Source organism: Macaca fascicularis, chromosome 17, assembly GCF_037993035.2.
Source record: "Macaca fascicularis isolate 582-1 chromosome 17, T2T-MFA8v1.1".
In the NCBI taxonomy this organism is placed as follows: Eukaryota; Metazoa; Chordata; class Mammalia; order Primates; family Cercopithecidae; genus Macaca; species Macaca fascicularis.
Genome location: NC_088391.1, coordinates 104265557 through 104289894, shown reverse-complemented (window position 1 = coordinate 104289894; position 24338 = coordinate 104265557). Strand labels below are relative to the sequence as shown.

Below are 24338 nucleotides of genomic sequence, written 5' to 3'. Positions count from 1 at the left end.
CGGTGGGAGGTGACTGAATCTGTGTGGTGGGCGGGACCCGGTGGGAGGTGATTGAATCTGTGTGGTGGGCGGGACCCGGTGGGAGGTGACTGAATCTGTGTGGTGGGCGGGACCCGGTGGGAGGTGATTGAATCTGTGTGGTGGGCGGGACCCGGTGGGAGGTGATTGAATCTGTGTGGTGGGCGGGACCCGGTGGGAGGTGATTGAATCTGTGTGGTGGGCGGGACCTGGTGGGAGGTGATTGAATCTGTGTGGTGGGCGGGACCTGGTGGGAGGTGACTGAATCTGTGTGGTGGGCGGGACCCGGTGGGAGGTGACTGAATCTGTGTGGTGGGCGGGACCCGGTGGGAGGTGATTGAATCTGTTTTGTGGGCGGGACCCGGTGGGAGGTGATTGAATCTGTGTGGTGGGCGGGACCCGGTGGGAGGTGATTGAATCTGTGTGGTGGGCGGGACCCGGTGGGAGGTGATTGAATCTGTGTGGTGGGCGGGACCCGGTGGGAGGTGACTGAATCTGTGTGGTGGGCGGGACCCGGTGGGAGGTGATTGAATCTGTGTGGTGGGCGGGACCCGGTGGGAGGTGATTGAATCTGTGTGGTGGGCGGGACCCGGTGGGAGGTGATTGAATCTGTGTGGTGGGCGGGACCTGGTGGGAGGTGATTGAATCTGTGTGGTGGGCGGGACCTGGTGGGAGGTGACTGAATCTGTGTGGTGGGCGGGACCCGGTGGGAGGTGACTGAATCTGTGTGGTGGGCGGGACCCGGTGGGAGGTGATTGAATCTGTTTTGTGGGCGGGACCCGGTGGGAGGTGATTGAATCTGTGTGGTGGGCGGGACCCGGTGGGAGGTTATTGAATCTGTGTGGTGGGCGGGACCTGGTGGGAGGTGATTGAATCTGTGTGGTGGGCGGGACCCGGTGGGAGGTGACTGAATCTGTGTGGTGGGCGGGACCCGGTGGGAGGTGATTGAATCTGTGTGGTGGGCGGGACCCCCTGGGAGGTGATTGAATCTGTGTGGTGGGCTGGACCTGGTGGGAGGTGATTGAATCTGTGTGGTGGGCGGGACCTGGTGGGAAGTGATTGAATCTGTGTGGTGGGCGGGACCCCCTGGGAGGTGACTGAATCTGTGTGGTGGGCGGGACCCCCTGGGAGGTGACTGAATCTGTGTGGTGGGCGGGACCCCCTGGGAGGTGACTGAATCTGTTTTGTGGGAGGGGCCCAGGGGGAGATGACAGAATCATGGGGTGGTCTCCCCCATACTGTTCTCGTGGTGGTGAAGAAGTCGGAGATCCGATGTAAACGTTTTATAAGGGGTTTCCCCATTCGCTTGATTTTCATTCTCTCCTGCTGCTGCCATGTAAGAGGTGCCTTTGCCTTCCGCCATGACTGCGGGGCCTCCCCAGCCACGTGGAACCGAATCCATTCAACCTCTTCTTCATAAATTGCCCAGTCTCGGGTATGTCTTTATCAGCAGCACGAGTACTGACTGATGCACCCACCAAGAGACGGCAGGGGCTTTGCAGAGACCCCAGGGACACCCATTTGCTCTTGTTGCTCCAGACGACCCAGCACTTGTTGGAGAGAGACAGCAGCCTCCGCTCCCATCCTGGCAGCATCCGTGGGACTCCCGACATCAGAGCGTCCAGAGCAGGTGCCTCTGAGGAACCGTCCCAGGAGGCCAGGCAGTGCCAGAGTGTGCGTGAGGCCAGGGCTCCCACCCTGCACCCACCACTTATCCAGAGAGCTGAGGCCTCCTGGGCGCTGAGCGGCTCTGGGCTCTTCAAGAGACGAGACCGGAAGGAGGGGAGCCTGCGGCCTGGGGGTCACACCTGCTTCCCCCTGACGCTGAGGAGCCCCGGGCACAGGAAGCGGGTCCTGGGGGGCGCCCAAATAAGCCACGCCCTTGTAAGGGTTGTTTTGAGCTGAAGCAGCCGTCCATGAGGGTAAGAGCGCTGCTTTTTCTGGCTCTGGAGAGCGTCTTCCCCGTGGGGTGTTCCTCCTCTTTCGGGAAGGAAAGGCCATTCCCAGCCACACAGGCCGTGCTGGAGTGCGCATGCCTTCCTCCAGCTCATCTGCCGATTTTAATTCTCGGGCCCAACCAAAAAACACCGAGAGGTAAAACGTTGCCTCCCCACCCACCGTGGTCTGGAGGCTGGAGGAGATTTTCTGTTCGACTCAGTACAGGCTGAGCTCTGTCCCGACAAATCCCTGTGCTGGAGCTGTGACCCCGTGACCCTCAGGACCCCAGGGTGTGGCTGCGCTTGGGCGTGGAGCTGTAGAGATTGTGAAGGTAAAGCGAGGCCGTGCGCGTGGCCCTGACTCCGGGTGGCCAGCGTCCTCATGAGAAGGGGAGACGGGGACACAGCACACAGGACGACCACATGAGGACATGGAATATCGAGGACGCAGCTCACAGGACGACCACGTGAGGACATGGAATATCGAGGACGCAGCACACAGGACGACCACGTGAGGACACAGAATATGTCCTCTTCGCGCCAAGGGGAGAGCCTGGGGGAGCCAGCGCTGTGAGACACTTTGCCCCTGGCACCAGAGGGAATGGGCTCCCACTGTTTAAGCCGCCCGCCTGAGCAAACCCACACGGACTACCCGGCAAGGCCTCGCCAGAGCCCCGGCCACAGCAGGGTTTCGTCCTGGTGCCGTGTGGCTGGGGGGAGGCGCGGGGCCGGCAGCGTTTGCACCACACCACTGCCCGCAGGGCTGCCTTTGTCTTCCTGAGTTATCTGTGTCCCGTTTGCCCTGATAGGGAGAGACTCAAACACCCCGTCACAGAGGGAGACCCGCGTCTGTGCTGCAGGCAGCCTTGTTAGGGCCTGGTGCCGGTTCCCCACCCTCCCTGGTGGAGAGACCAGATGTGAAAACACAGAACCCGCCCCAGCCCCGGCCTGCACAGAAAGCCGCCCTGTGCTGCCTGGGACCAGCCGATCTTTGGCCTCTGACCTTCCAGTGATGTCACAGCAGCCCCCTGGCAACAGCGCACCCAGCACCTCCTGACTACTCCCTGCGGGACGGCTGGGTGTGAGGGTGGCAGCCTTGCGCTCAGGCCGAGGCTGGGCTGGAGGATGGAGAAGGACACGGGGAACACACACAGGAGGCACCGGCCCGGCCCCAGGGTCCTGCCCTCAGGAATGGCCCTCGGGCACCTCAAGGCGGCCTTCGAGGCCTCTGAACTTCAGCGGAGCAGGAGTCTGGAAGGCCTGCAGCTCAAGGGGGACCCTCCCAGCCACCCTAGGAAGCCTCGCAAGGAGCCAGGTAGGGGCTGTGGGGCCGCGGGGAGCGGGTGGACGGCACAGCTGCTCCACCAGGCCCTGAACCCAAAGTACCCACGTCAGGGCCCAGCCAGTTAGAAAGTCACTTCCCAAGGTTAGGGACGCACCGAGACAGCCCCAGGAGGTCTGACAACGTGTGTCCAAGGCAGGGCACAGCCCGGTGTCATACATTTTAGGGGGACGTGGGGCATTAATCAGTCCCTGTGAAGGGTACGCTGGTTCTGTCCAGAAAGGGACAGCCCGAGGCAGGAGGGGCTCCCAGGTGGTAGGTAGAGGAGACACAGAACTGCATTCTTCTGGGTCTCGAGCAGCCTTTCACTGAACACACAGTTTACGCGTGAGGGGTTAGCGGGAGAGTCCCTCGTACCCTAGTCCGGCTCAGTGACTGCAGTTTTACATAAGCAGCCTGGAGGAAGTCGTCAGACACGCTTGTCTCAGGCGAGCAGAGGGAGGACGGTGATCTCCGTCCCCGATCAGCTGCCCGTCTGCATTCCCCGTGTGAAACTCCACAGAACTGCTTGGGGCAGAGCTCGTGAGGCTCGTAGGGCATTTCCTCCTGGGTGAATGACGAGGTGGCCTGTGGCCGTTTATCTCTGCGGCTCTTATTTAGGAAGAGGATGGGAGGCAGGTTTGCCTGACACATCCCAGCCTGACTCTTCCCCTTAGCTCAGTGATTTGGAGCCCGAGATTCGTTTTCCTTCCACAGGCAGCAGGGACCGGGCCGGGCCTCCTGCCTCCCACTGCCCTGTGCTCAGAACACTAAGGGTGGAAGAGGGGACCATTCCAGGTCCACACCTGTAACCCACCCAGGGCTGCCGGGAAGGCCTTGCACTGCTGGGGCGGAGCTGTGGGGCTCCAGCCGGGCACAGCCAAGGGCGAAAGGGGTGAGAGGAGGGCAGGCCCGGGACCCTCATGGGCCTCCGAAGCCAGCCAATGCCTGGAGAGAGGACCATGGCCAGGCCCCCCATTTGCAAGGAGGCCCTGGGTCCCTGCCGGGAGCCTCGGACCTCGCCCACCAGTGAGGAACCTGCGTAGCCGGTGTTTGACACGGATGGCTTCTAGACCACGAAACGCATAGGCTGCATCTGTGTCAGTCCACGCTCGCCACTCAGATGTTTCCAGGTGTGCCGAACGGACAGTGGCCTGGGGATGGTGCTAGAGTCACCCCCTCACACCTTGAATACCGGCCCAGAGCACAGGGCTGAGGTGCTGACACGGAGGTGCGAGCAGGCGTCCCCTCCCCTCCCCTCCCCTCCCCTCCCGCGGCCTCAGCAGCTCTGCCTCCCCTTCGCAAAGGTGGCCACGGGGCCGTGGAAGTGAAACAGCCCAGTAGGACTCAGGGTTTGCTCAAGCCCTGGAGACAATTGTAAGAAGTAATGATATAAAAATATGTGTTCTCTGAGTTTAAAAATCCAAAGATGTGCTGTGTGGGGGTGTGAGCAGTCAGGAGGCTGCACCCCACCTCCCTCCCCGCAGGGTTCCCTCAAGATGTGTAAAGTTCTCAAAAGAATAAGTTACGCCAAGGCTGCTTAGCGGGAATTTAAGTAGGGGCAGGGAGCAGGTCTCGAACAGTGCTGCCCGGTGCCACCGCAGTGTGGACTTAGAGTCCGGGGTTGGACGGAGGGAGGGACCGAGCCCCATCGTGGCTGACATTTCCCTCAACACCTGCTGGATTTGCCCAAAACCGCATGATGGGAGGAGCCGCAGCAGGGAGACCGGGCTTCTGTGGGGCTGCTTGTCCTGTCCGGCAAAGACGTCCACCCTGCAGAGCCTCCCCCAGGCACCAGCACCCTCGGGGTCTGAGACCACGGCCCAGGAGCGCGTCTCCCGGGAGCTTGGTGGCTGCCCCCAGGCCACTGAGATTCTGCCGGAGAAAAGCAGGAGGCATTTCCAGCCCTGTGACCCCAGGAGATGGGCCCGGCCTTGCTGACCACCGGTAGAGTCAGATGTTCAGCTCCTTGCCCCGCACAGACTTGGTGGGCTTGATGACATGCACAGTGCCACGTGCACCCACAGGTGCCTGGATGTGTGAGACGCCGCGTCCACATCACAGGGAGGCCTCCGGGATGCGGGAGAGGTGGGGTGGCCGACTTCACGGGGGGCCAGTGGGGGCAGAGGGTGTGTCTGGGCCTGGGCCATGCGGAGCACAGGAGACCAGCGCTCACGGAGGGCAGCCCAGAGGCATAAAGTGGTCCCGAGAAAAGACTACTAGAAACACCCAGCGATGCGCCTCGGGGAGCCCGGAGAACCTGGAGATTGGTGGATTTTCCTGGACAAGCCAAGAGGGGTGTCAGGTCCCATCTGTCCGTGAGAGGAAGCCTGGGTGGAGGGTGGTAGCCACATGGGCAGGTCTTGGGGTCTTCTCCCACCCTCATGCTCAGCTACCTCCAGCCAGCTGCGCTAGGACAAAGAGGAATGGCAAGAGGTCCCGGAGCCTCTTGCGTTTACTGTAAGGCAGCTGGCCACGCCTCGCCCTGAGCCCTGCAGGGAGAAGGTGGAGCCGGGGGTGGGCTGAGCTGCTGGGACTGAGCCAGGCTCAAGGCCCCGGCACCAGGCTGTGGAAAGTGCTGGTAGCAAATACAGGAGGGGCTGGGCTTGGGCACGGGTGGGAGAGAAACTCAGGTTAGCCGTAGCCACGGCTGAGAGTTGAGCTCTGCCGTGGGTGGCTGTGGGCGGCTCTGGGCAGGTCCTGAGCTCCGGTAGCTGTGGTGTGATGGTGCTGACGGCTCTGTCCTTCCTCCCCAGAGTCCGAAGATCAAGGAAAAGACCCAAGCAGTAGCGGGGAAGATGCCAGCTGGTAAGTGGCCTGTCTGGCGCTGGCCTGGGTGAAGGCGGAGCTGGGAAAAGTGAGGCGGACATGGGAGAGGGTGGGGTGTGGGGGCGGCACCCAGGCATCAAGGTAGACACTTAGAAGGGGACCGAGGGAGCCCTGGGTCCTGAGAAGACCCCGCCCAGGGCCTGGATGGGAGGGCTGGGAAATCCTCCTTATTTTGAGAGAGAATTCAGGGTGGGAACGGGGCCCACCTGTAGGGGGTGGTGTCCTCAGGACTCGGGCCCTGACCTGAGGGTCACAGCTGCGTCCCTGTCAGTAGACACCCCTTGGCCCTCTGGGGAAGGAGGCGTCGTCTCGCTGGTGGACTGCTGGGCCAACCCTGGATGTAAACAACTCGAGTGACCCTTTAGGGAGGGGGCGTGGGGCCCTGGACGGCACAACCTCACTTCGTACCGCCGAGTTCTTGCCTCCTTGCACCTCGTGTCCCGTCCCGCCCCAGCTCTGGTTCTCCCACCCACTCACCCTCTTGCCATCAAACAAGACTTAAAAGCCCTTGAATTCCTCAAGAATTTGTCTCAGATCTAACAAAGTCGATTTGCCAGCACCATGGACAAGGCACGGGCCAAGTCTGCCTTCTTTACAAGTGGCTCCCGTAGAGTGGAGACCAAGGAAGGCGTCCAGTCGCCAAAGTGGCCAAAGGTGCAGTCAGTTGGTGAGAGTGAGTGTTCGTGCGTTAGAGCAATGTGTGAGGCGTCCGGAGCCTCCCACCCTGTGGAGCTCAGGGAAGCTGATGGCCTTGGTGAGGGCAGCTGATGTGGGAAGACCACACACTTTTAGGGTGGCACAGCTGAAAGTGTCTGCTCACGTTGGCCAAGTCAACACCCTTAGCCAAGTCAACAGCATTGCAGATGGTGGCAGAGCCCGTCATCCTCACGTTGGCCAAGTCAATACCCTTGGCCAAGTCAACACCATTGCAGATGGTGGCAGAGCCCGTCATCCTCACGTTGGCCAAGTCAATACCCTTGGCCAAGTCAACACCATTGCAGATGGTGGCAGAGCCCGTCATCCTCACTGCCTGTTGCATTCCTCTTGCCCCTGGCCACACACCACAGCAGACCACAGAAGGGGTTACCAGGTTGGTGTGAGTAACTGCAGGGCCAGCCACGGACCCCCCAGCCTGCTGGCTGGCACGGCCCATTTGGTATCCACATGGAGTGAGCTGTGGATCTGCCACAGGATGGCTGCATCTTCTCACCAGATTTTGGTTCTTTGAGCAAGGTTAGAGGTTGGCTGTAAGTAAATTGGTTCCCAGTCCAGACCCTGGCAGTACAGGGTGAGTTTTTCAGCCGAGATGGGTCAGCAGAGGGAGCCAGGAAGGCCAGGCTGGGGGGCCCTTCAGAGCCAGAACCCTGTGCCGGGTCAGGGCCCCTCATAGGCGCCCACGGACCCCAGGGGCACCAGCCTAGAGCCCAGGGAGACAGCCCCGGAGGAGACCAGGAGCTGCCTGCAGCTGTCTGCCATGACACCTCTTCCAAACCACTTTCCCTGCTCCTCCTGCAGTCAGGAAAACCTAGCACAAGACAAGAAGGAAAGCTTCTGCACCCTTGGGAAGCTGGGTCATGAGAGTGGAAAACGGGACCCAGAGAGGGAGAAGAGCAACTCGGAGGCCAGCACGCAGGAGGCACGGGAAGGCGAGCACGCGGACGGAGGCTCGCAGGAGGCCAAGGTCGGGCCACGCCGAGGAGCGGTGCATTTTTTACCTCTTGTCTTGGAGCCCAGCCTTCACTTACCTCTCTGGTCTTACAGGAACAGGAGGCGGAGTCCATAAAGCTAAATGACCTTCAGGAAAAAGAGGCAAGAGCTTTCCCCTTTAGTAATAGAAGTAAGATGGGAGGCCTGTCCAAGTAGGAGTTCTGCTGGAGCCTGGGCCTGCCCAGGACCGTGGCCTGGAGGTCAGCTCAGCAGGCACCAGGCTGGGAAGCTGGACTAGGCCCCGCTGTCTCCCTAGAGAGGCTTGGGGCCAAGCTCTGAGACTCTTTGCCCGATCCCAGGGCAGCCTGACCCCCACTTGCCAAACGTGCCGTCACTAAAGGTGTATGAGGCCCTGAGAGGAGGTACCCTCAGCTTGACCTTGGCCCAGAAAAACCCCAGAGCCCCAGGCTTGATGTGCTGTCCAGGAACACGTTGTGCTGTGGGGATTGTCATGCGGCCCTGCATGGAGGAAGGTGGCTTTTGTTCTCCCTCCAAGCTGTGTGGTGGGGATGGGAACACGGCTGGACATGCTGCTTGCCAGGCGGGCCTTGGTTTCATTCCCGGGCTCTTGGGAAGTCCTTCACCTGCCCCCACACACTGCCCTTGGAGTTGACTCAAGTGCTCCTATCGGGTACACATTCTGGGCTGGTCCAGGTGCCCAGTTAGAGGCCTTGGGGCAGCAAAACCCTGAGCCACTGAAGCCATTTGCATCCCGGGCGGGTCTCCTGCTCCTTGGTGCGGGTGTGGCCCACAGGCAGGCTGTGGGGGCAGCAGTGCTGCCTTGTCGAACAGGGCTGGGGTGGGAGCAGTCGGGCTCCCTAGCTCTGGGCAGTGCCCCATCTCCTGGAGGCCCCAGTTCTCAGAGGATGAGGTTGGAGGAAACCCTCTGGGGTCTCAGGGCCCTGATGGGAGGTGATTAGGGAGGGGTGAGAAAGCCGTATCCCCCCTCCATCTCTACTGCCAGAGCTGGCCATGGACACCTCACAGTCCACACTGCCATCAGCTCTGCCCAGCATCCCAGGAGCCCTCGTTCAGCATTGCCAGGATCTGGGGGCCTGATGGTCATCACCAGGGTCTGCCCCAGCTGCCCCAAGGGCCAGGAGCCACTGTTCCTCCCAGGGAATCAGTGTTCCTCTCCAGCTCACCCAAGCCTGCCATCCACGCCTCTCTCGTTTCCATTTGCAGAAAGCATCTGTGTTTGTGGAGATTGACCTGGGAGACCACGCTGAGGAGGTAAGAACGGAAACCCCCAAGACAAGCAGAGCCCAAGCCGTCAGGAAAGGGCCTGGCAGGGCCAGCCTTGGAGGCTTTTCTGGGAACTTGCCCACAATAGGCGTGTGCTGGACAGGGAGGCAGAGACCTGGGGCCAGCAGCTCCAGAAGAGCTCTCTGGTGTTGAGGATTGGTCTAGCCTCTTCCTTACCCTCCCACACGCCAACTCACACACACTTCGGCACTATCAGAGACTCTAGGGCTTGGGTTAACCCTCAAGGTGCCCATGGGTCCTCAGAACCTCTTGTGAGATCACGTTGGGGTGGTGAAAAGGGCACAGACCTGGAAGCTCAGAGACCGGGCTTTGGTAGATGTGTGGTTCTGTCAGTAAATGCTCCAAACAACTCATCATATTTCCCTGTGCCTCAGTTGTCTCCTCTATTAAGTAGGAATCATATTAGTACCTGCATCCCAGGGTTGTTTGGGAAAGCTCTCAGAGCAGTGCCTCATACCCAGGAAAGCTTCAGTATGGAGTATCATCATCATCACCACCATTACTATCATCACCATCAACACCATCATTATCATAGCACAACCATCACCATCATCATCATCATCATCACCATCAACATCATCCCCAAAGACATCATCACCATCATCATTAATATCACCATCATTATCACATCACCACCATCATTCCCATCACCAGCATCATCGCCACCATCATTATCATGACCGTCATCACCACCACCATCATCATCATCACCGTTGTCATCACCATCACCACTATCACTATCACCATCATCATGAACATTATAATCATCATCATCATCACCATCACCATCATTAATATCACCATCATTATCACATCACCACCATCATTCCCATCACCAGCATCATCATCACCATCACTATCATGACTGTCATCAACACCACCATCATCACTATCACCATCACCACTATCACTATCACCATCATCACCATCACCATTATCACCATCATCACCTTAACCATCATCCCCACCATTATAATCACCATCATCATCATCATCACCATCATCATTATTACAACCATTGCCAGCATCATCACCATCATCACCATCATCACTATCACTATCACCATCGTCACCACCATTATAATCACCATCACCATCATCACCTTCACCATCATCACCACCATTATCACCATCATCATCATCACTCATCACCACCATTATAATCACCATCATCATTATCACCATCGTCACCACTGTTATAGTCACCAGTATCATCACCACCACCATCATCATCCTTATCTATAACAGGAAGAGGCTGACTTAATGACCTGTCTGGTCCCTTCCAACACTAATATCTGGGGTATGTTCCTCCATTTATTTGCTGTGGTGAACAGTCATCATTTTGGAAGTTTCTTGAAGTTCTTTCTTGGCAAGTTTAAGCTCCTTCCTGGGGGTCAGTTATTTTCCAGACTGCACCTTCTCTCCCTTTTGCCCTCAGAGCATGCCACAAAGCAGAGAGAGCTGGTGATTAACCCCCAACAAGGCTATTCTTGGGGCACATGAGTTCTAAGGACTCAAGGAGGGCCAGCCAGTGGCACAGTTGGGCTGACAGGCCAGACCTGGTCTTCAGTGCCGGAGCCTGGCCTCATCAAGGGTGCAGTTCCTTGGTCAGGTTCCCCTAACTGGAAATGTTCAGACAATAGACAGCCCTGTCTGATGGCAGGTCATCCAGGCCCAGGCAGCCTCTGTGCCCTGGCATGATCCTCCAGCAGGTCCACAGGCTATACCTCAGTGCCCGTGGCTGACACCTCCCATCCCTTAAACGTCTCCACTCCCCACAGGTGGTCACTGATGCCAAGAAGGAAGAGAAGCCGTCCCAGATGGATGTGGGAGATCTGTCAGAAGACGAGTGAGTGATGCTTGTGGGCTCACACTAGGTGGGGGTAGGAGGACTTTTGCCCCATCATGGTTTCTGATGTGCCCACCATGCCTTGTGTGTGGTGGGCAGAGCCGAGCCCAGGCGGTACCCCCTTCTCCCTGGGTGCTGCTGAGGCTCAGCATCTACCGAGCCTGAGGGGCTGAGGGCAGGCAACAGGACATCGGACCTTGGAAAGGCTCAGGGATAAGCTTCATGATGCCCCACCTCACCCCATAACCAGGCTGTGTCTCCTACCCGTCAGCCAGGAAAAGGACCTGATGAGAGGGGGCAGAGGAGGGAGAGGAGGGAGGAGGGAGCGGGGAGAGGTGATAAGTGCATGGTACTGGCTTCTCCTGTTTAGGTTTTAGCTGCAGACTTGGGTCCTGCAGGTGGTGGGAAGCTGTGCATACATGCTGGTGTCACAGCCAAGCCGGCTGCTCTCACAACGAGCCTCAGGCCCTGGGGCCGGGGCAGCCCTTGAAGAGATGACCCGTGTCCCCAGGCTGGATGCTGTGTAGGTCCAGGGAAGCCCCAAGACTTCCTGAGGCCCCGAGGCCCTCAGCCATGAAGAGGGGTGTGGGGAGGGAAGACATGTCTGGCCCATTGAACGGGGCCATGTGCCTATAGTGTTTTATTTTAAACAACACACAAAAATACAAAAAGCAATTGTCCAAATGCCTACCACTCAGAACTAACAGTTTATGAGTATCTTGATTTATTACAGGTTTTTTTAAAAGGATGAATTGTTCTATTGGCTTTGTAAAACAGTCACATGATACTAAATCTTCTTTCAGCCTATAATCCCAGCACTTTGGGAGGCCGAGGTGGGCAGATCACGAGGTCAGGAGATCGAGACCATCCTGGCTAACACGGTGAAACCCTGTGTCTACCAAAATACAAAAAATTAGCCAGGCGTGGTGGTGGGCGCCTGTAGTTCCAGCTTCTTGGGAGGCTGAGGCAGGAGAATCGCTTGAACCCAGGAGGCAGAGGTTGCAGTGAACCGAGATCGTGCCACCGCACTCCAGCCTGGGTGACAAGAGTGAGACTTCATCTGAATAAATAAATAAATAAAAGAAATAAGAACCCATAGGGATTGGACACTCACCAAAACAAGATGTTACGAAGAAAATTTAAAAACTTTTAACATTTGGCCGGGTGCGGAGGCTCACACCTGTAATCCCAGCCCTTTGGGAGGCCAAGGCGGGTGGATCGCTCCTGCCCAGGAAAGCCGAGAGCCCTCAGCCATGGCTATAATGAATGGGCGTCAGCTCACATGCACACTTGTGTGTTCGTTGGAAAATGCTTTGGCAGGCTCCATCTATCTCTCTTTTTTTTTCTTTTTTTTCTTTTTTTTTGAGACAGAGTCTCGCTCTGTCACCCAGGCTGGAGTGCAATGGTGCGATCTCAGCTCACTGCAAGCTCTGCCTCCCAGGTTCATGCCATTCTCCTGCCTCAGCCTCCCGAGTAGCTGAGACTACAGGCACCCGCTACCTCACCCGGCTAATTTTTTTGTATTTTTAGTAGTCGGGGTTTCACCATGTTAGCCAGGATGGTCTCGAACTCCTGACCTCGTGATCTGCCCGCCTCAGCCTCCCAATGTGCTGGGATTACAGGCGTGAACCACCATGCCTAGCCTCCATCTCTTTTTTAATTAGCATGATCTGGATTTTCTTTTTCCTAGTGTTGCCTTTTCCTGTACCCACCCAACACAATACATCCCCAGGACTGTTAGAGGGAATCTACAGATCACGCAGAGCACTGCACACTCCACAGCATCACAGTAACTACAGATTGGAAAAAAACTTGACAACCAGTCTACAAAACTGGAACCACTTTTGTATATTATTTAATTAATTGTGCTCTTAATATTTCCCACCTTTTTGTACCCCTATTTATTAGAGTCCTTTCCACAAAAAAGCAGTTTTGGACCAGAGTTGATTATAAATGTTTTTAGAGAATAATTCAGAACAATGACTACAGATGCAAAACCTTAGAACAGCCACGGTTAAAATTTGATGAAAGCTTCTAACCAACAAGAAAATAGTTATTTCTATTACACATAACATTGTAAGAAAACAACCAAAATCATGACAGACAGTGTCACATCAGGACTGCCAGGCTTCTATAAATTTTACATAATCTTTAGAACATTCACATGGATAACAGGCCCATACAAATATAATTTACAATTGGACATTATCAAAATTATGATTGATATTATATTAATATAAATGTATGTAATTTTTAGAACATTTATATCAATAACATGTTCACAATTATAACTGAAAGAAGGTTTAGTATCATTTATCATTTGATGATGCTACCCATACAGTTTTACCAAATCGAATTGTTTAATCTGAAAAGACTTTATGTAGGATTTTGATTCTGTGGAAACCTGCGAAAGATGTCAAAAGGTTCAAAACAATAAAAACAGAATTACGGATCATTTAAAAATAATAGTCACTCATTTAACCAGAGTGATTATCAAAAGACCTCACAGGCAATTCAGAAAGTTACATTGCTATAAAACCATAACTCTTTTAAAGCCCAGTTGTCTTAAGTAATCAAAATTTAATAAAGATAATGCAGAAATTATCTTGATAAAATATTTGTTTTTTAAGCCAGTTACCAAAAGGTACAGAAAAACCTGCAGTGTGATTGCCTCTCCTTGAGGGAAGCCCATGCAGGTAACCTGGAAGTCAGATCTGATGAGAAGGGCACTGGAACCTCGCCAGATACAGGAAAAGCATCTCCAGGGCTGTTGGTGTGCACTTGATTACAGAGGACAGTAAACAAGGAAACTAGTGGGGAACTATTTGGGGAACACACAGCTCTTGGTAACAGCATGAGAAGTTTTCTGATTATGTTGAACAATTCAGATGTAGCGAGAAAAGCCAAGTGTATAAATTGAAGCTGCACTTAAGGAAAACGTTGCTTAAACAGCAGAGGTAGAGCTGGAGGAAAAAGTTGCAGGACTTGACAAAAAATTTGAAGGAGAAAGTTGTTATCCCAGGCCTTCTTAAGGGGAGAAAGAGCTGAGACAGCCACACACGACCTGCAAACCACACGTTGCAAGGGACAGCAGAAGCTGAGTTTCTGAGATGTAGATCTGAGCAGTTTTAAAAGAAATGATTTCAGAGTTAAAAAAACCTCTTGCAATTTCATTAAGAGCAAACCAGTACTTTAAGGAAACTTTGTGGTGACATAGGGGACCAATCTTTAGTTTTGTATTAATGTATATTTAATATCATAGCAATCTTTTTTTTTTTTTTTTTTTTTTTTTTTTTGAGATAGAGTCTCGCTCTGTCACCCAGGCTGGAGTGCAGTGGCGCCATCTCCACTCACTGCAAGCTCCACCTCCCAGGTTCATGCCATTCTGCTGCCTCACCCTCCCGAGTAGCTGAGACTACAGGCGCCTGCCACCACGTCTGGCTTATTTGTGTGTGTGTGTGTTTTTAGTAGAGATGAGGTTTCACCATGTTAGCCAGGATGATCTTGATCTCCTGACCTCGTGATCTGCCTGCCTCGGCCTCCCAAACTGCTGGGATTACAGGCGTGAGCCACCGTGCCTGGCCCAAAGTTCAATCTTTAGAAAGACATATAAATAATTCCCTTTTAATCACAGCCAACTTACACACATAATTCTTTTCATAAATTATCTTTTCATAAACCTTATCATTACTTTTACAGATCATTCTGACATGCTTGGACTTTCTGCTGTGTCCTACACATCTTTTTAAAATAGCCAGTCATTTTACTTCAGGATAAAAAGAGAGAGAACTTGGACAAGTCCACATGTTAACTCTATCCTGGCAGATTGCCATTTGAGCTCCGAATTTTCCTTGATATAATTTGCTCATTGGTTTAAAATAAGCAAAAGAATGGGCCAGTGACAGCCTTAGAAAGCCTGGTATGCCTTAATGTTTGAGAACACCATTTTTGGCCATTTCTTCATTAAATCTCCTTTCATGAACCCCTCCCATCTAGAAGGGCTCTGTGTGTCACACGCCTGCCGGGCACTGACTGGAGGTTGGTCATCCAGTGCCTGTTGTTTGACTTTGCCATGATTTATTTCCCACTGGGAGTCAGATTAAAAGGGGAAGCACCTGCTCAACCTGGCCAATCAGACAGCCTCACACATTCTACCCAATCAGACAACCTCACACATTCTACCCAATCAGACAACCTCACACATTCTACCCAATCAGACAACCTCACACATTCTACCCAATCAGCCTCACACATCCATTTCTTCTTAGAATCTTTTCCTTTTCTTCTTTTTTGAGATGGAGTCTCACTCTGTCACCCAGGCTGGAGTGTAGTGGTGTGTTCCCAGCTCACTGCAACCTCCACCCCCTGGGCTAAAGTGATTCTCCTGCCTCAGCCTTCCAAGTAGCTGGGGCCACAAGCGCCCCCATGCCCAGTTAATTTCTTATTTTAGTAGAGATGGGGATCTCCCTGTGTTGGCCAGGCTGGTCTTTAACTTCTGAGCTCGAGTGATCCACCTGCCTCAACCTCCCAAGTGCTGGGACTATAAGCATGAGTCACAGCACCTGGCCCCTAGTATCTTTTAACTAGGAGAATTTTTCTCCTTAACAAATGAGAAGCCTCCATCAAGGAGTGGGAGTGGTGGCTGAAGAAACTCAGGGCTGTCAGCCAAGCAGGAGGTCTGAGCCCTAGCACAGCCCCAGGAGGACCCAGGAGAGACCCAGGGGGACCCGGAAGAGACCCAGGAGAGACCCTAAGAGGATCTCATAGAGACCCCAGGAGAAACCCCAGAGGACCCAGGAGAGACCCCACCATGTGCAGCTGTGCAGGGGCCAGAGAGCCCAAGGGCCTGTGCTGGGGCCAAGGTGCCAGATCCCTGCAGTGTCCCAGGCAGCCCTGGGCAGCCTGCCAGGAGTCCCTTCATGGGCACCATGATTGCCAATTAAGGAAGAAAAATCAAGCTTTTCAAGAGTTTGTTTTACATGGAAGTCTTAGTGAGGACTGTGCACTGAGGCCGTCACCTGCAAGCTGTCTGTCCACTGCCCCACGCCATGTTTCTGTTCACGGTTCCCGGACAGGCGGCGGGGGCTGGGCGCTTGCAGAATCACATCAAGGTTTGAGTGCGAGAGCATGTTTGGCTGTAGATTACAGAGGGGTAATCACGAACCGCAGCAGACGTCGTGTGCAGGAAAAGGCACAGACCCAGGTCACTGATCTTTTAAGAATGTAGTGGCTCCAGGCGGAGATGGAGGCAGGGCCCATGTACTCTGTGCTGTTTTGTCTTCAGGCATCCTTCTGGAGACCCGCATGTCCTCTGAGCCAGGGTTCAAGCAGAAACCGGCAAACTGGGCTTCTCGTCCGCCACTCACCACAGCCCCTGAGGGCTTGATGGAATGGGGTGCATGCAGAGATGCAGGGGAGACCCCCAGTGCGCTTGATGAAAGGGGGTGCATGCAGAGATGCAGGGGAGACCACCCTGCGGTTGATGAAAGGGGGTGCATGTGGAGCGCAGGGGAGACCCCCCAGTGCGCTTGATGAAAGGGGGTGCATGTGGAGTGCAGGGGAGACCCCCAGTGCGCTTGATGAAAGGGGGTGAATGTGGAGTGCAGGGGAGACCCCCAGTGCGCTTGATGAAAGGGGGTGCATGTGGAGTGCAGGGGAGACCCCCAGTGCGCTTGATGAAAGGGGGTGCATGCGGAGTGCAGGGGAGACCCATCTGCGCTTGATGAAAGGGGGTGCATGCAGAATGCAGGGGAGACCCCCAGTGTGCTTGATGAAAGGGGGTGCATGCGGAGTGCAGGGGAGACCCGCCTGCGGTTGATGAAAGGGGGTGCATGCGGAGTGCAGGGGAGACCCATCTGCGCTTGATGAAAGGGGGTGCATGCGGAGTGCAGGGGAGACCCCCAGTGTGCTTGATGAAAGGGGGTGCATGCGGAGTGCAGGGGAGACCCGCCTGCGGTTGATGAAAGGGGGTGCATGCGGAGTGCAGGGGAGACCCATCTGCGCTTGATGAAAGGGGGTGCATGCGGAGTGCAGGGGAGACCCCCAGTGTGCTTGATGAAAGGGGGTGCATGCGGAGTGCAGGGGAGACCCCCAGTGCGCTTCGGGGTGCCTGTGGCCACAGTGCCGGCCCAGGACCGTTTCTCACCCACCTGCCCTCCTCTTGGCCTGCAGGATGCAGACCAGCTGGGTGTGCTGCATCCCGTACTCCAGCAGGAAGAGGGAGAAGGAGAGCGCCTAGCGCCCCAACAGGGTGCTCAGAGCTTGACGAAGAAGAGGAAGGAGGCGGGGTGCGGAGGGGCTGGGGCACCGGTCAGAGGGTGGTCGGGCCACCTACGTGCCGCCCAAGAGCTTTCTCTGCCAGGCACTGAGGTTCCTGTTTTCTTCTTGTGGGACTGGCCAGGCCTGGAAGGAGTGAGCTCACAGACCACGCCTTTGGACTAAAGATCCTGCCAGCCCTGACCAACGCTGGGGCGCTGATGACCACACCAGGTGTGAGCCACGCCCGAAACCCACTGCCCACTGGGTGAGTGATGATGTGCCCTTAAGAACACAGAATAAATGACGGGAAGAGACTCTTCCTCTCCACCAGCCGGAGGGGCTCTAGCCCTTCCTGCCCTGGCCTCTTGCTCAGTGGCTTGCTGGGTGGGGACAGAGGCCCCTGGGGCACAGCAGGGGAGGCTCAGCCCTTTGTGGGCCTCGTGGGAGCTGCAGCTCCTGGAAGCACCCCCACCAGGCAGGGGTGAGAGGTGCAGGGCAGGATGGAGCGTCTGCTGTGTGGCCAAAGTCCCTGCAGGAGCCAGGAGCACAGTGGACGCAGCTGAGCCCCGGCTGTGACTATGAGAGCAACAGAGACTGGGGTGGCACTAGGATCTGTCCCTGGAGGGGAGCCACATGCTCCCCACTCAGAGGAGGAGATGGAGTCTTCCCAGGGGGTGTGGGGGCTCCAGGACATGCCTGCAAGACGAGTTGCACCAGAACCCACCCAGAGCTCTGTCGTTCAGACACACGCATGCACATTCATATGTACACGACACACACATGCTCGCACATACCACACGCATGCACAGGAGGCACAGGCAGGTGACCTGCAGCATCTCTGATCCGGGTGCCTCTAAGGCCTCAGAGGCCACAGGCAGAGATGCTGTGTGCACTGTCTATCCCCATGGAGACACATGGGGGCCGTCCCTGTGGTGCAGACGAGAACGGGAAGGCTCACGGAGGGTGAGCTCTGCCCATCGCTCAGCCAGGGAGGGAGGGCCCCCTTTCAGGGAGCCACATGCCACTCAGAGCTTGTCCCCTGGGTACTTCGCTCTGATCAAAGTGGGGCACCATCCAGGTTGAAGAGAGAAAGGGGATCCCCGAAGCCAGCACCCACCCTTGACTGGAAGACACCACAGACGATAAGTGCCCACCAGCCCCAGTGTCACCGTGTCCCAGACAACTGGAAAGGGGCCCTGGACCAGCTGTCCTGGTGGGTGCAGCCCTGCGGTCCACCTGGTAAAGCGAAGCCTCCAGATGGCATCACGGGGCTGAAGAAGCCAGACAGCTGCGGCCTGTCCCCCGTGAGGCGAGGGTCGCTGCCATCCTGGCTGCCAGGCAGTTGTGTGTGACTCAGTTGTGGCCTCTGACTGTGCCAACCAAAAAGGCACCCAGAGAAGCTTCCGGAAAGATGGTTGGTTTGTCCCCTCGGTGGGGCAGGAGGCGGCAGCTCTGCTGGGTGGCTCCCAGCACCCTCCCCACCACAGAGCAGGCATCGGCGTGAGTCCGTCCACCCGTGTATTCGTCCTGTGGCCACGTGTGGCTGGCCTCATTCTGGGTATGTCGGTGGCGGTCGCCTCTAGGACAGGGAGGTCCCACGGCTCTTCAGACACAGGAGCTTAGTGGTGGCTTAGCTGTTAGAATATGAGCCTTCCAGAGTCAGACACGCCTTTGACTTCTGTTGGGCTCTGAACTGATTTTCTCAAACCCGGGGTAATTCTGTTCCTTCACTGGTGAGGTGGGGGTCACGGCGGATGGGGAAAGAGCTGATCCGGGCCAGCACTGGGGTGGGAGGGGCTGACTCCCGGGACCCCGGAGTGGTGATTGTTGCCATGGGAGGAAAGTTCCATGTGCTGCTCCCCGGAGCCTTGATTCTGGGCACTCCAGGGCAGCCAGGCCTGGCTCACATCTTCCTGCCCACAGGGAGATTCCCGTGGAGCAGGCACACGCCCTGTGGGATGTGAGTGGTCACCTGGCTTGGGCCCCAACTCCTATCAGAGAAGCGGGCAGGTCCCGAGCGAGCTGTTCAGGGCACTCAGCAGCCACACACCCAAGGAATGGGGCTGCCTTGTGCCAGGCCGGGAGTCTGGGGAAGGGCTCAGTGGGCGCTGAGCTCAGAGTGTCCTGGCAGCAGCAGTCAGCGTCCAGGATGGTCAGTGGTGAGGCCAAGCCCCGTCTTAGTGGAGGGGACAAGGTTGGGCTTTGGAGACTGGGGAGCAGGAGACATCCCTGAGGAAACACATCTACAGGCACAGAGCCGGAGAGCAGCTCCTGCCATGTGGTCGATGCTGCTGAGGCCGAGGGCTGCCTCTGCCCAGCCGTCCCGCCCAGCATGGGCGTGTTCCACTGCTGCCCAGCCGGTTGGGCTGAGAGGCTCGGGCAGCAGCGCTGGCGTCGGTGGAGTGGACCAGGCAGGGGCCCAGGGCAGGAACCCTCTGCAGATGTGCAGCCCTGAGCCCAGCAAGTCAGCTGCAGTGACATCCAGGGAGGGGTGGAAGCCCAGACTCCCCCTAGAAGGACACTGCCCTTGGCCTTCAGTCCCATGGGGCACAGATGCTGCCTGGGCTTTCTAGGGCTGGCCAGTGGTCCTGGGGTGGTGACCCCTGTTGCCCCAGGCCCAGCCTGCCTTAGTTTTATCCTCGGTCCCCACTGGCCCCTGACCTGTGCAGACTCCAGTAAGTGAGCAAGGCCGTCAGAGCTCTCCCAGGCTGTGGGGAGACAGTCCAGTCCTACATGGCTCCTGTGCCTCCGCAGTGGCCCCCTTGGAGCCCAGCTCTGAGCAGGCAGAGCGGCAGACACACGGCAGCACAGACCCTGGGCCGGCGCAGTTCCTCCAGCCACGCCAGGTGCACCTTGACTGTGTCCCTGTCGGGCCCCAAACACCTGTGGCTGTGCCACCGGCCACCTCTTTCCCACAGTGTCACCCCCCCACCCCTGCCAAGTGTTATGTGTGTGTTCACTGCAGGTGATGTAGGAAAGGGTGAGTCTCAGTTCAACGTTCTGGTTCCTTGGGGGCTGTCGGAACGATCCTGTGTTCTTTCCAGGGTTTTGTCTGACTGGGTTTAGATGCCCACATGTGGGAACATGTATTCAATCCCTGTGCATACAGATGGTGCCATATACAGAGAGACATAGCTTGTCTTACAAGAGTGGGGTCGCGTTGCACCGTGGCTTTTTACCTTCTTAGCTTCATTGTATCCCGAGCAGCCTCCAGGCCACCCAGGGATCCCTGCTGACCCCTGCCAGGCCCTGTCCGGAGTGCTGAACACAGAGCAGCAGGTGCTGCCAGTCCCCAGCCTCTTGGAGCCCCGGTCCCTGTGGGCGTCTTAGACGGTCGAGTTCAGCACATCTCTACGTAGAGTTTCGCAAAAGGCAACCACTGAAATGGGAGGGCCGCAGCGCCATGGCCTGGTGACGCCTGTGAGTGACTACAGCGGGGCCTGGAGGAGGAGCAGGGGGGTGAGTGCAGCCTTGGGACAGACGCTGGGGCCGACGCTGGGGCCTGGAGGAGGCGTGGGGCGGGGCTACTGCAGACTTGGGGCAGGCGCTGGGGCCTGGAGGAGGCGCGGGGAGCGGGGCCTGGAGGAGGCGTAGGGAGCGGGGCGTGGGGCGGCGTGGTGCGAGTGCAGCCTTGGGGCAGGCGCTGGGGCCTGGAGGAGGCGCGGGGAGCGGGGCGTGGGGCGGCGTGGTGCGAGTGCAGCCTTGGGGCAGGCGCTGGGGCCTGGAGGAGGCGCGGGGAGCGGGGCGTGGGGCGGCGTGGTGCGAGTGCAGCCCTGGGGCAGGCGCTGGGGCCTGGAGGAGGCGCGGGGAGGGGTTAGCGAGTGCAGCCCTGGGGCAGGCGCTGAGGCCTGGAGGAGGCACGGGGAGCGGGGCCTGGAGGAGGCGTAGGGAGCGGGGCGTAGGGCCAGGTGGTGCGAGTGCAGCCTTGGGGCAGGCGCTGGGGCCTGGAGGAGGCGCGGGGAGGGTTGGCGAGCGCAGTCCTGGGGCAGGCGCTGAGGCCTGGGCCTGGCTGAGCAGCTCTACGCCTTTCAGTCTTGAGGTCTGGAAACCCGGCCAGGATCTGCCCGAGTGGGCAGTGCTGTTGGCGGGGGGTGGGGAGTGGTGCTGGCACCGTGTGGCCGGGCAGAGCCGAGGCCAGAGCAGGTCCGTCCACACACAGTCCACGAAGGGACGTCGGGCGCCCTCCACAAGCGCAGGCCCCGCCCGGCTCCGGCCCAGCCCGCAGGGACGGCCGTGCCCTTCTTTCCTCCCTGGCCGACAGCACCACCTCGTGGGCTGCGGTGCGCAGGCCGACGGTTTCCATCCTGGAAGCCACAGCCACCGAGATCCAAGCGAGGAAGACAGATTTCCACGCCTCCTCCCCAGCTGAGCGTTCGCTGGAGGGGACGGGGCTGTCCCTACGCCCCTCAGGATGATCCCCGCATAGATGCTGGGCGTCCCGACACCAGGACCCCACGCCTGTGAGGACCCCGCAGGGTGCAGACACCCCCGCCCCACATGCCTCAGCCTAGAGAGCCCCCTGGGAAACCTTGTGCTGTAAATGGTGTGGAAACTTCCCCCGCCCCGTGCCCTTCCCACGTGACCCCACAAAACCCTCAGCCGTGGACATCGGAGTTCCTCTGAACGCTCTGCCTCCCCAGACCTCCCCGACACCACGGACGTCCCGGGGCCCCGCGGAAGGGCGGCCCTGCTGGGACAGGGTCTTCTCGCTGGTTCTGGTTCTGAAGGCCATGGTGGGTGCAGGGGTAACCCTGTGCCCTGGAGGGGGAGGAAATCTCTCCCGTGCGCTGGCTCCTGCTGAACCCCAGGCCCAGCTGTGGGAGAAAAGCTGCCCAGGGCCCTGCAGGAGAGGCAGGACCAGGCCTGGTGCACACGGGGGCAGAGGCACCTGGGCTGGCTGGGCTGGGCTGGGAGGTCGGTCAACGAGAAGCCGCGATCCAGGATCACTTGTGGGAACCCTAGCTGGGAACTCCTGAGATTCTCTGGGTCTCTCCCTCCATCGCCAGCGGTTAACTTTGGGACAGCGGTTAACTTTGGCCCCTTCCTGTCACACTGGGTGGGGTCCAGGGCCAGCCACAAGGTTTGGGGCTCCGTGGTGCAATGCTGTGTCCAGGTCCGAAAAGGGCAACGTGGAAGCAACTCCTTGGGGACAGAGGCCAGGCCACCGTGGGGAGAGGCAGGACACAGCCCTCCTGGCCCTGAACACCTTGAGTGGCAGGTAGGGGGTGAGGACCCCACTCTGCAGATGGGAGCACCGAGGTCCCTGAGGCAGGGGTGAGGACCCCACTCTACAGATGGGAGCACTGAGGAGCCGAGGCATGAGTGATGACCCCACTCTACAGATGGGAGCACCGAGGTACCTCTGTGGGCAGCTTGGGGCCAGGCACAGACTGGCAGAGACTGGGAGCACAGCTTGTCAGGGCATCTGCGGGTGTGAGGGTCTGACACTGTCTTCAGGGCTTAGCCTTCATTCTCCCTGCAGGAGGGGACAGAATGCCCTTTGTCTTTGTAGGATATCACTGTAAGATAATATCACTGTAAGATAATAAATTTGAGCTGTTGGAAGCCACTGTTTGTGGTAATTTGTTAAAGCAGCAAATAGGAACCTCATAGACTCACGACTGAGAAAAGAACTTTTATCTGAGGAGGCAAGTCCTTTTAATTATTGGGCCCAGAGAGGCGTTCGGTTGAGGCGGCAATCATGTTCTACTCCCTCTTTGAGCTGCGTGTTCGTCTTGTGAAAGGAAAATAATTCTCGGGACCCCAAATCGCTGAGCCTAAGAGAGAAATCCAGCTGGGGACTGCACCAGGCAGATCTACCTCCCATTCTCTTCCTGAATAAGGGAATTACACAGATTTTAAAAAGCGACACGCCTCCCTCAAAGAAATTCCTTGTGGACAAAGGACAGACAGACCTCAAAGTCATCCCACTGTTCCTGTAGGACAAACGCACACAGCTAATCGCTTCCTCTGCCCTCTTGTTTCACTGAGCCAGACTGAGGCAGGAGTGACCATTCCTGTGAACTGTGCATTCAGTAAAAGGCTAATCAGAAGCTCAGAAGAATGCAACCATTTGTCTTTTGTCTCCTATGACCCGAAGCCTCCTCCCGGCTTTGAGCTGTCCTGCCTTTTTGGACCAAACCAGTGTTCATCTGATGTATGTTGATGTCTCCCTAAAATGTGTAAAACCAAGCTTTGTGCCAACCACCTCAGGGACATGCTGTCAGGACCTCCTGAGGCTGTGTCATCCGTGCGTTCTTAACCTCGGCAAAATGAACTTCCTAAATTGACGGATTCATCTCAGATGCCTTTTGGTTTACAACGCTCCTAGGACGTTCATCTCAGCCGCAGCTGTCTATGAGAAGAGGTCATGGCTGCATCTGGATGCGGAAGGACCCCAGTGCTATTAATTGTTACCACAGCCAAGGGAAAGGACTCTAACCTGTACTGGTTTACGGCTGCCTTCTCGGCAAGCTTGCGATTGTAGGAGCCATACGTGGCCACGATGTGGACTGCACTCTGGCTGGTGGCCATGGCATGACCGCGGTCACTGCACAATCACTTGGATCCCTGGGGGGAGAGTCCCGTAATCTCGAACTGGAGATCCCACGGGCATGAAACCACCTTTGCAAAAATTATAATAGTGAGAAAATTATGGCAGTGAAAGAGACCCGATTTAACCAACTCCCATCTTGCCTTTAGCCTTCAAACTGCCCTTACCTATTCCTGGGCTTGGGCCAAGCTAACTTTGGGAGACATTTAGTTTATAGTTAAATGATAATAACCTTTCCCCAAAACTCAACATCCTTTGTAAAGCTATGGAGAGGCCACCAGGCTACGAGGATGAGAGGAGCCTGGATTCTGCTAAAATGGAGACATGAAGGATGACCTCCCATTATCCTGGAGCTCACAAATATGCAACTTCCCCAACTACTCCCTCAGATGACGTCGCTGTGGTAGAACCTAAGACTGGCCTTTGAGATGTCTTTTCAGGTTTTTTGCAAGTCTGATGACTGATGGCCCCATCTGGACTGGTCAGCCTCCCCTGGTGCCACCCAGGAGCGACTCGGGGCACAGGGACCATTTCCCGCACCCCTGTGACTGCACCCCCAACCAGCCAGCAGCGAGCGCCCTCGCTTGCCCCCCCCACTCT

General features: G+C 56.9%; 1 protein-coding gene across 1 annotated transcript; it reads left to right on the top strand.

Moving 5' to 3' along the window:
* The first annotated feature begins 1150 nt into the window (after positions 1–1150).
* On the top strand, positions 1151–20307 carry C17H13orf46 (chromosome 17 C13orf46 homolog). The gene is made up of 7 exons (XM_045377567.2): positions 1151–3270; positions 6033–6084; positions 7621–7786; positions 7867–7914; positions 8998–9045; positions 10860–10927; positions 17099–20307. The coding sequence occupies exons 1-7, from the start codon at positions 3081–3083 to the stop codon at positions 17163–17165; spliced, it is 639 nt and encodes a 212-aa protein (XP_045233502.2). The 5' UTR covers positions 1151–3080; the 3' UTR covers positions 17166–20307.
* The last annotated feature ends 4031 nt before the right edge of the window (positions 20308–24338 follow it).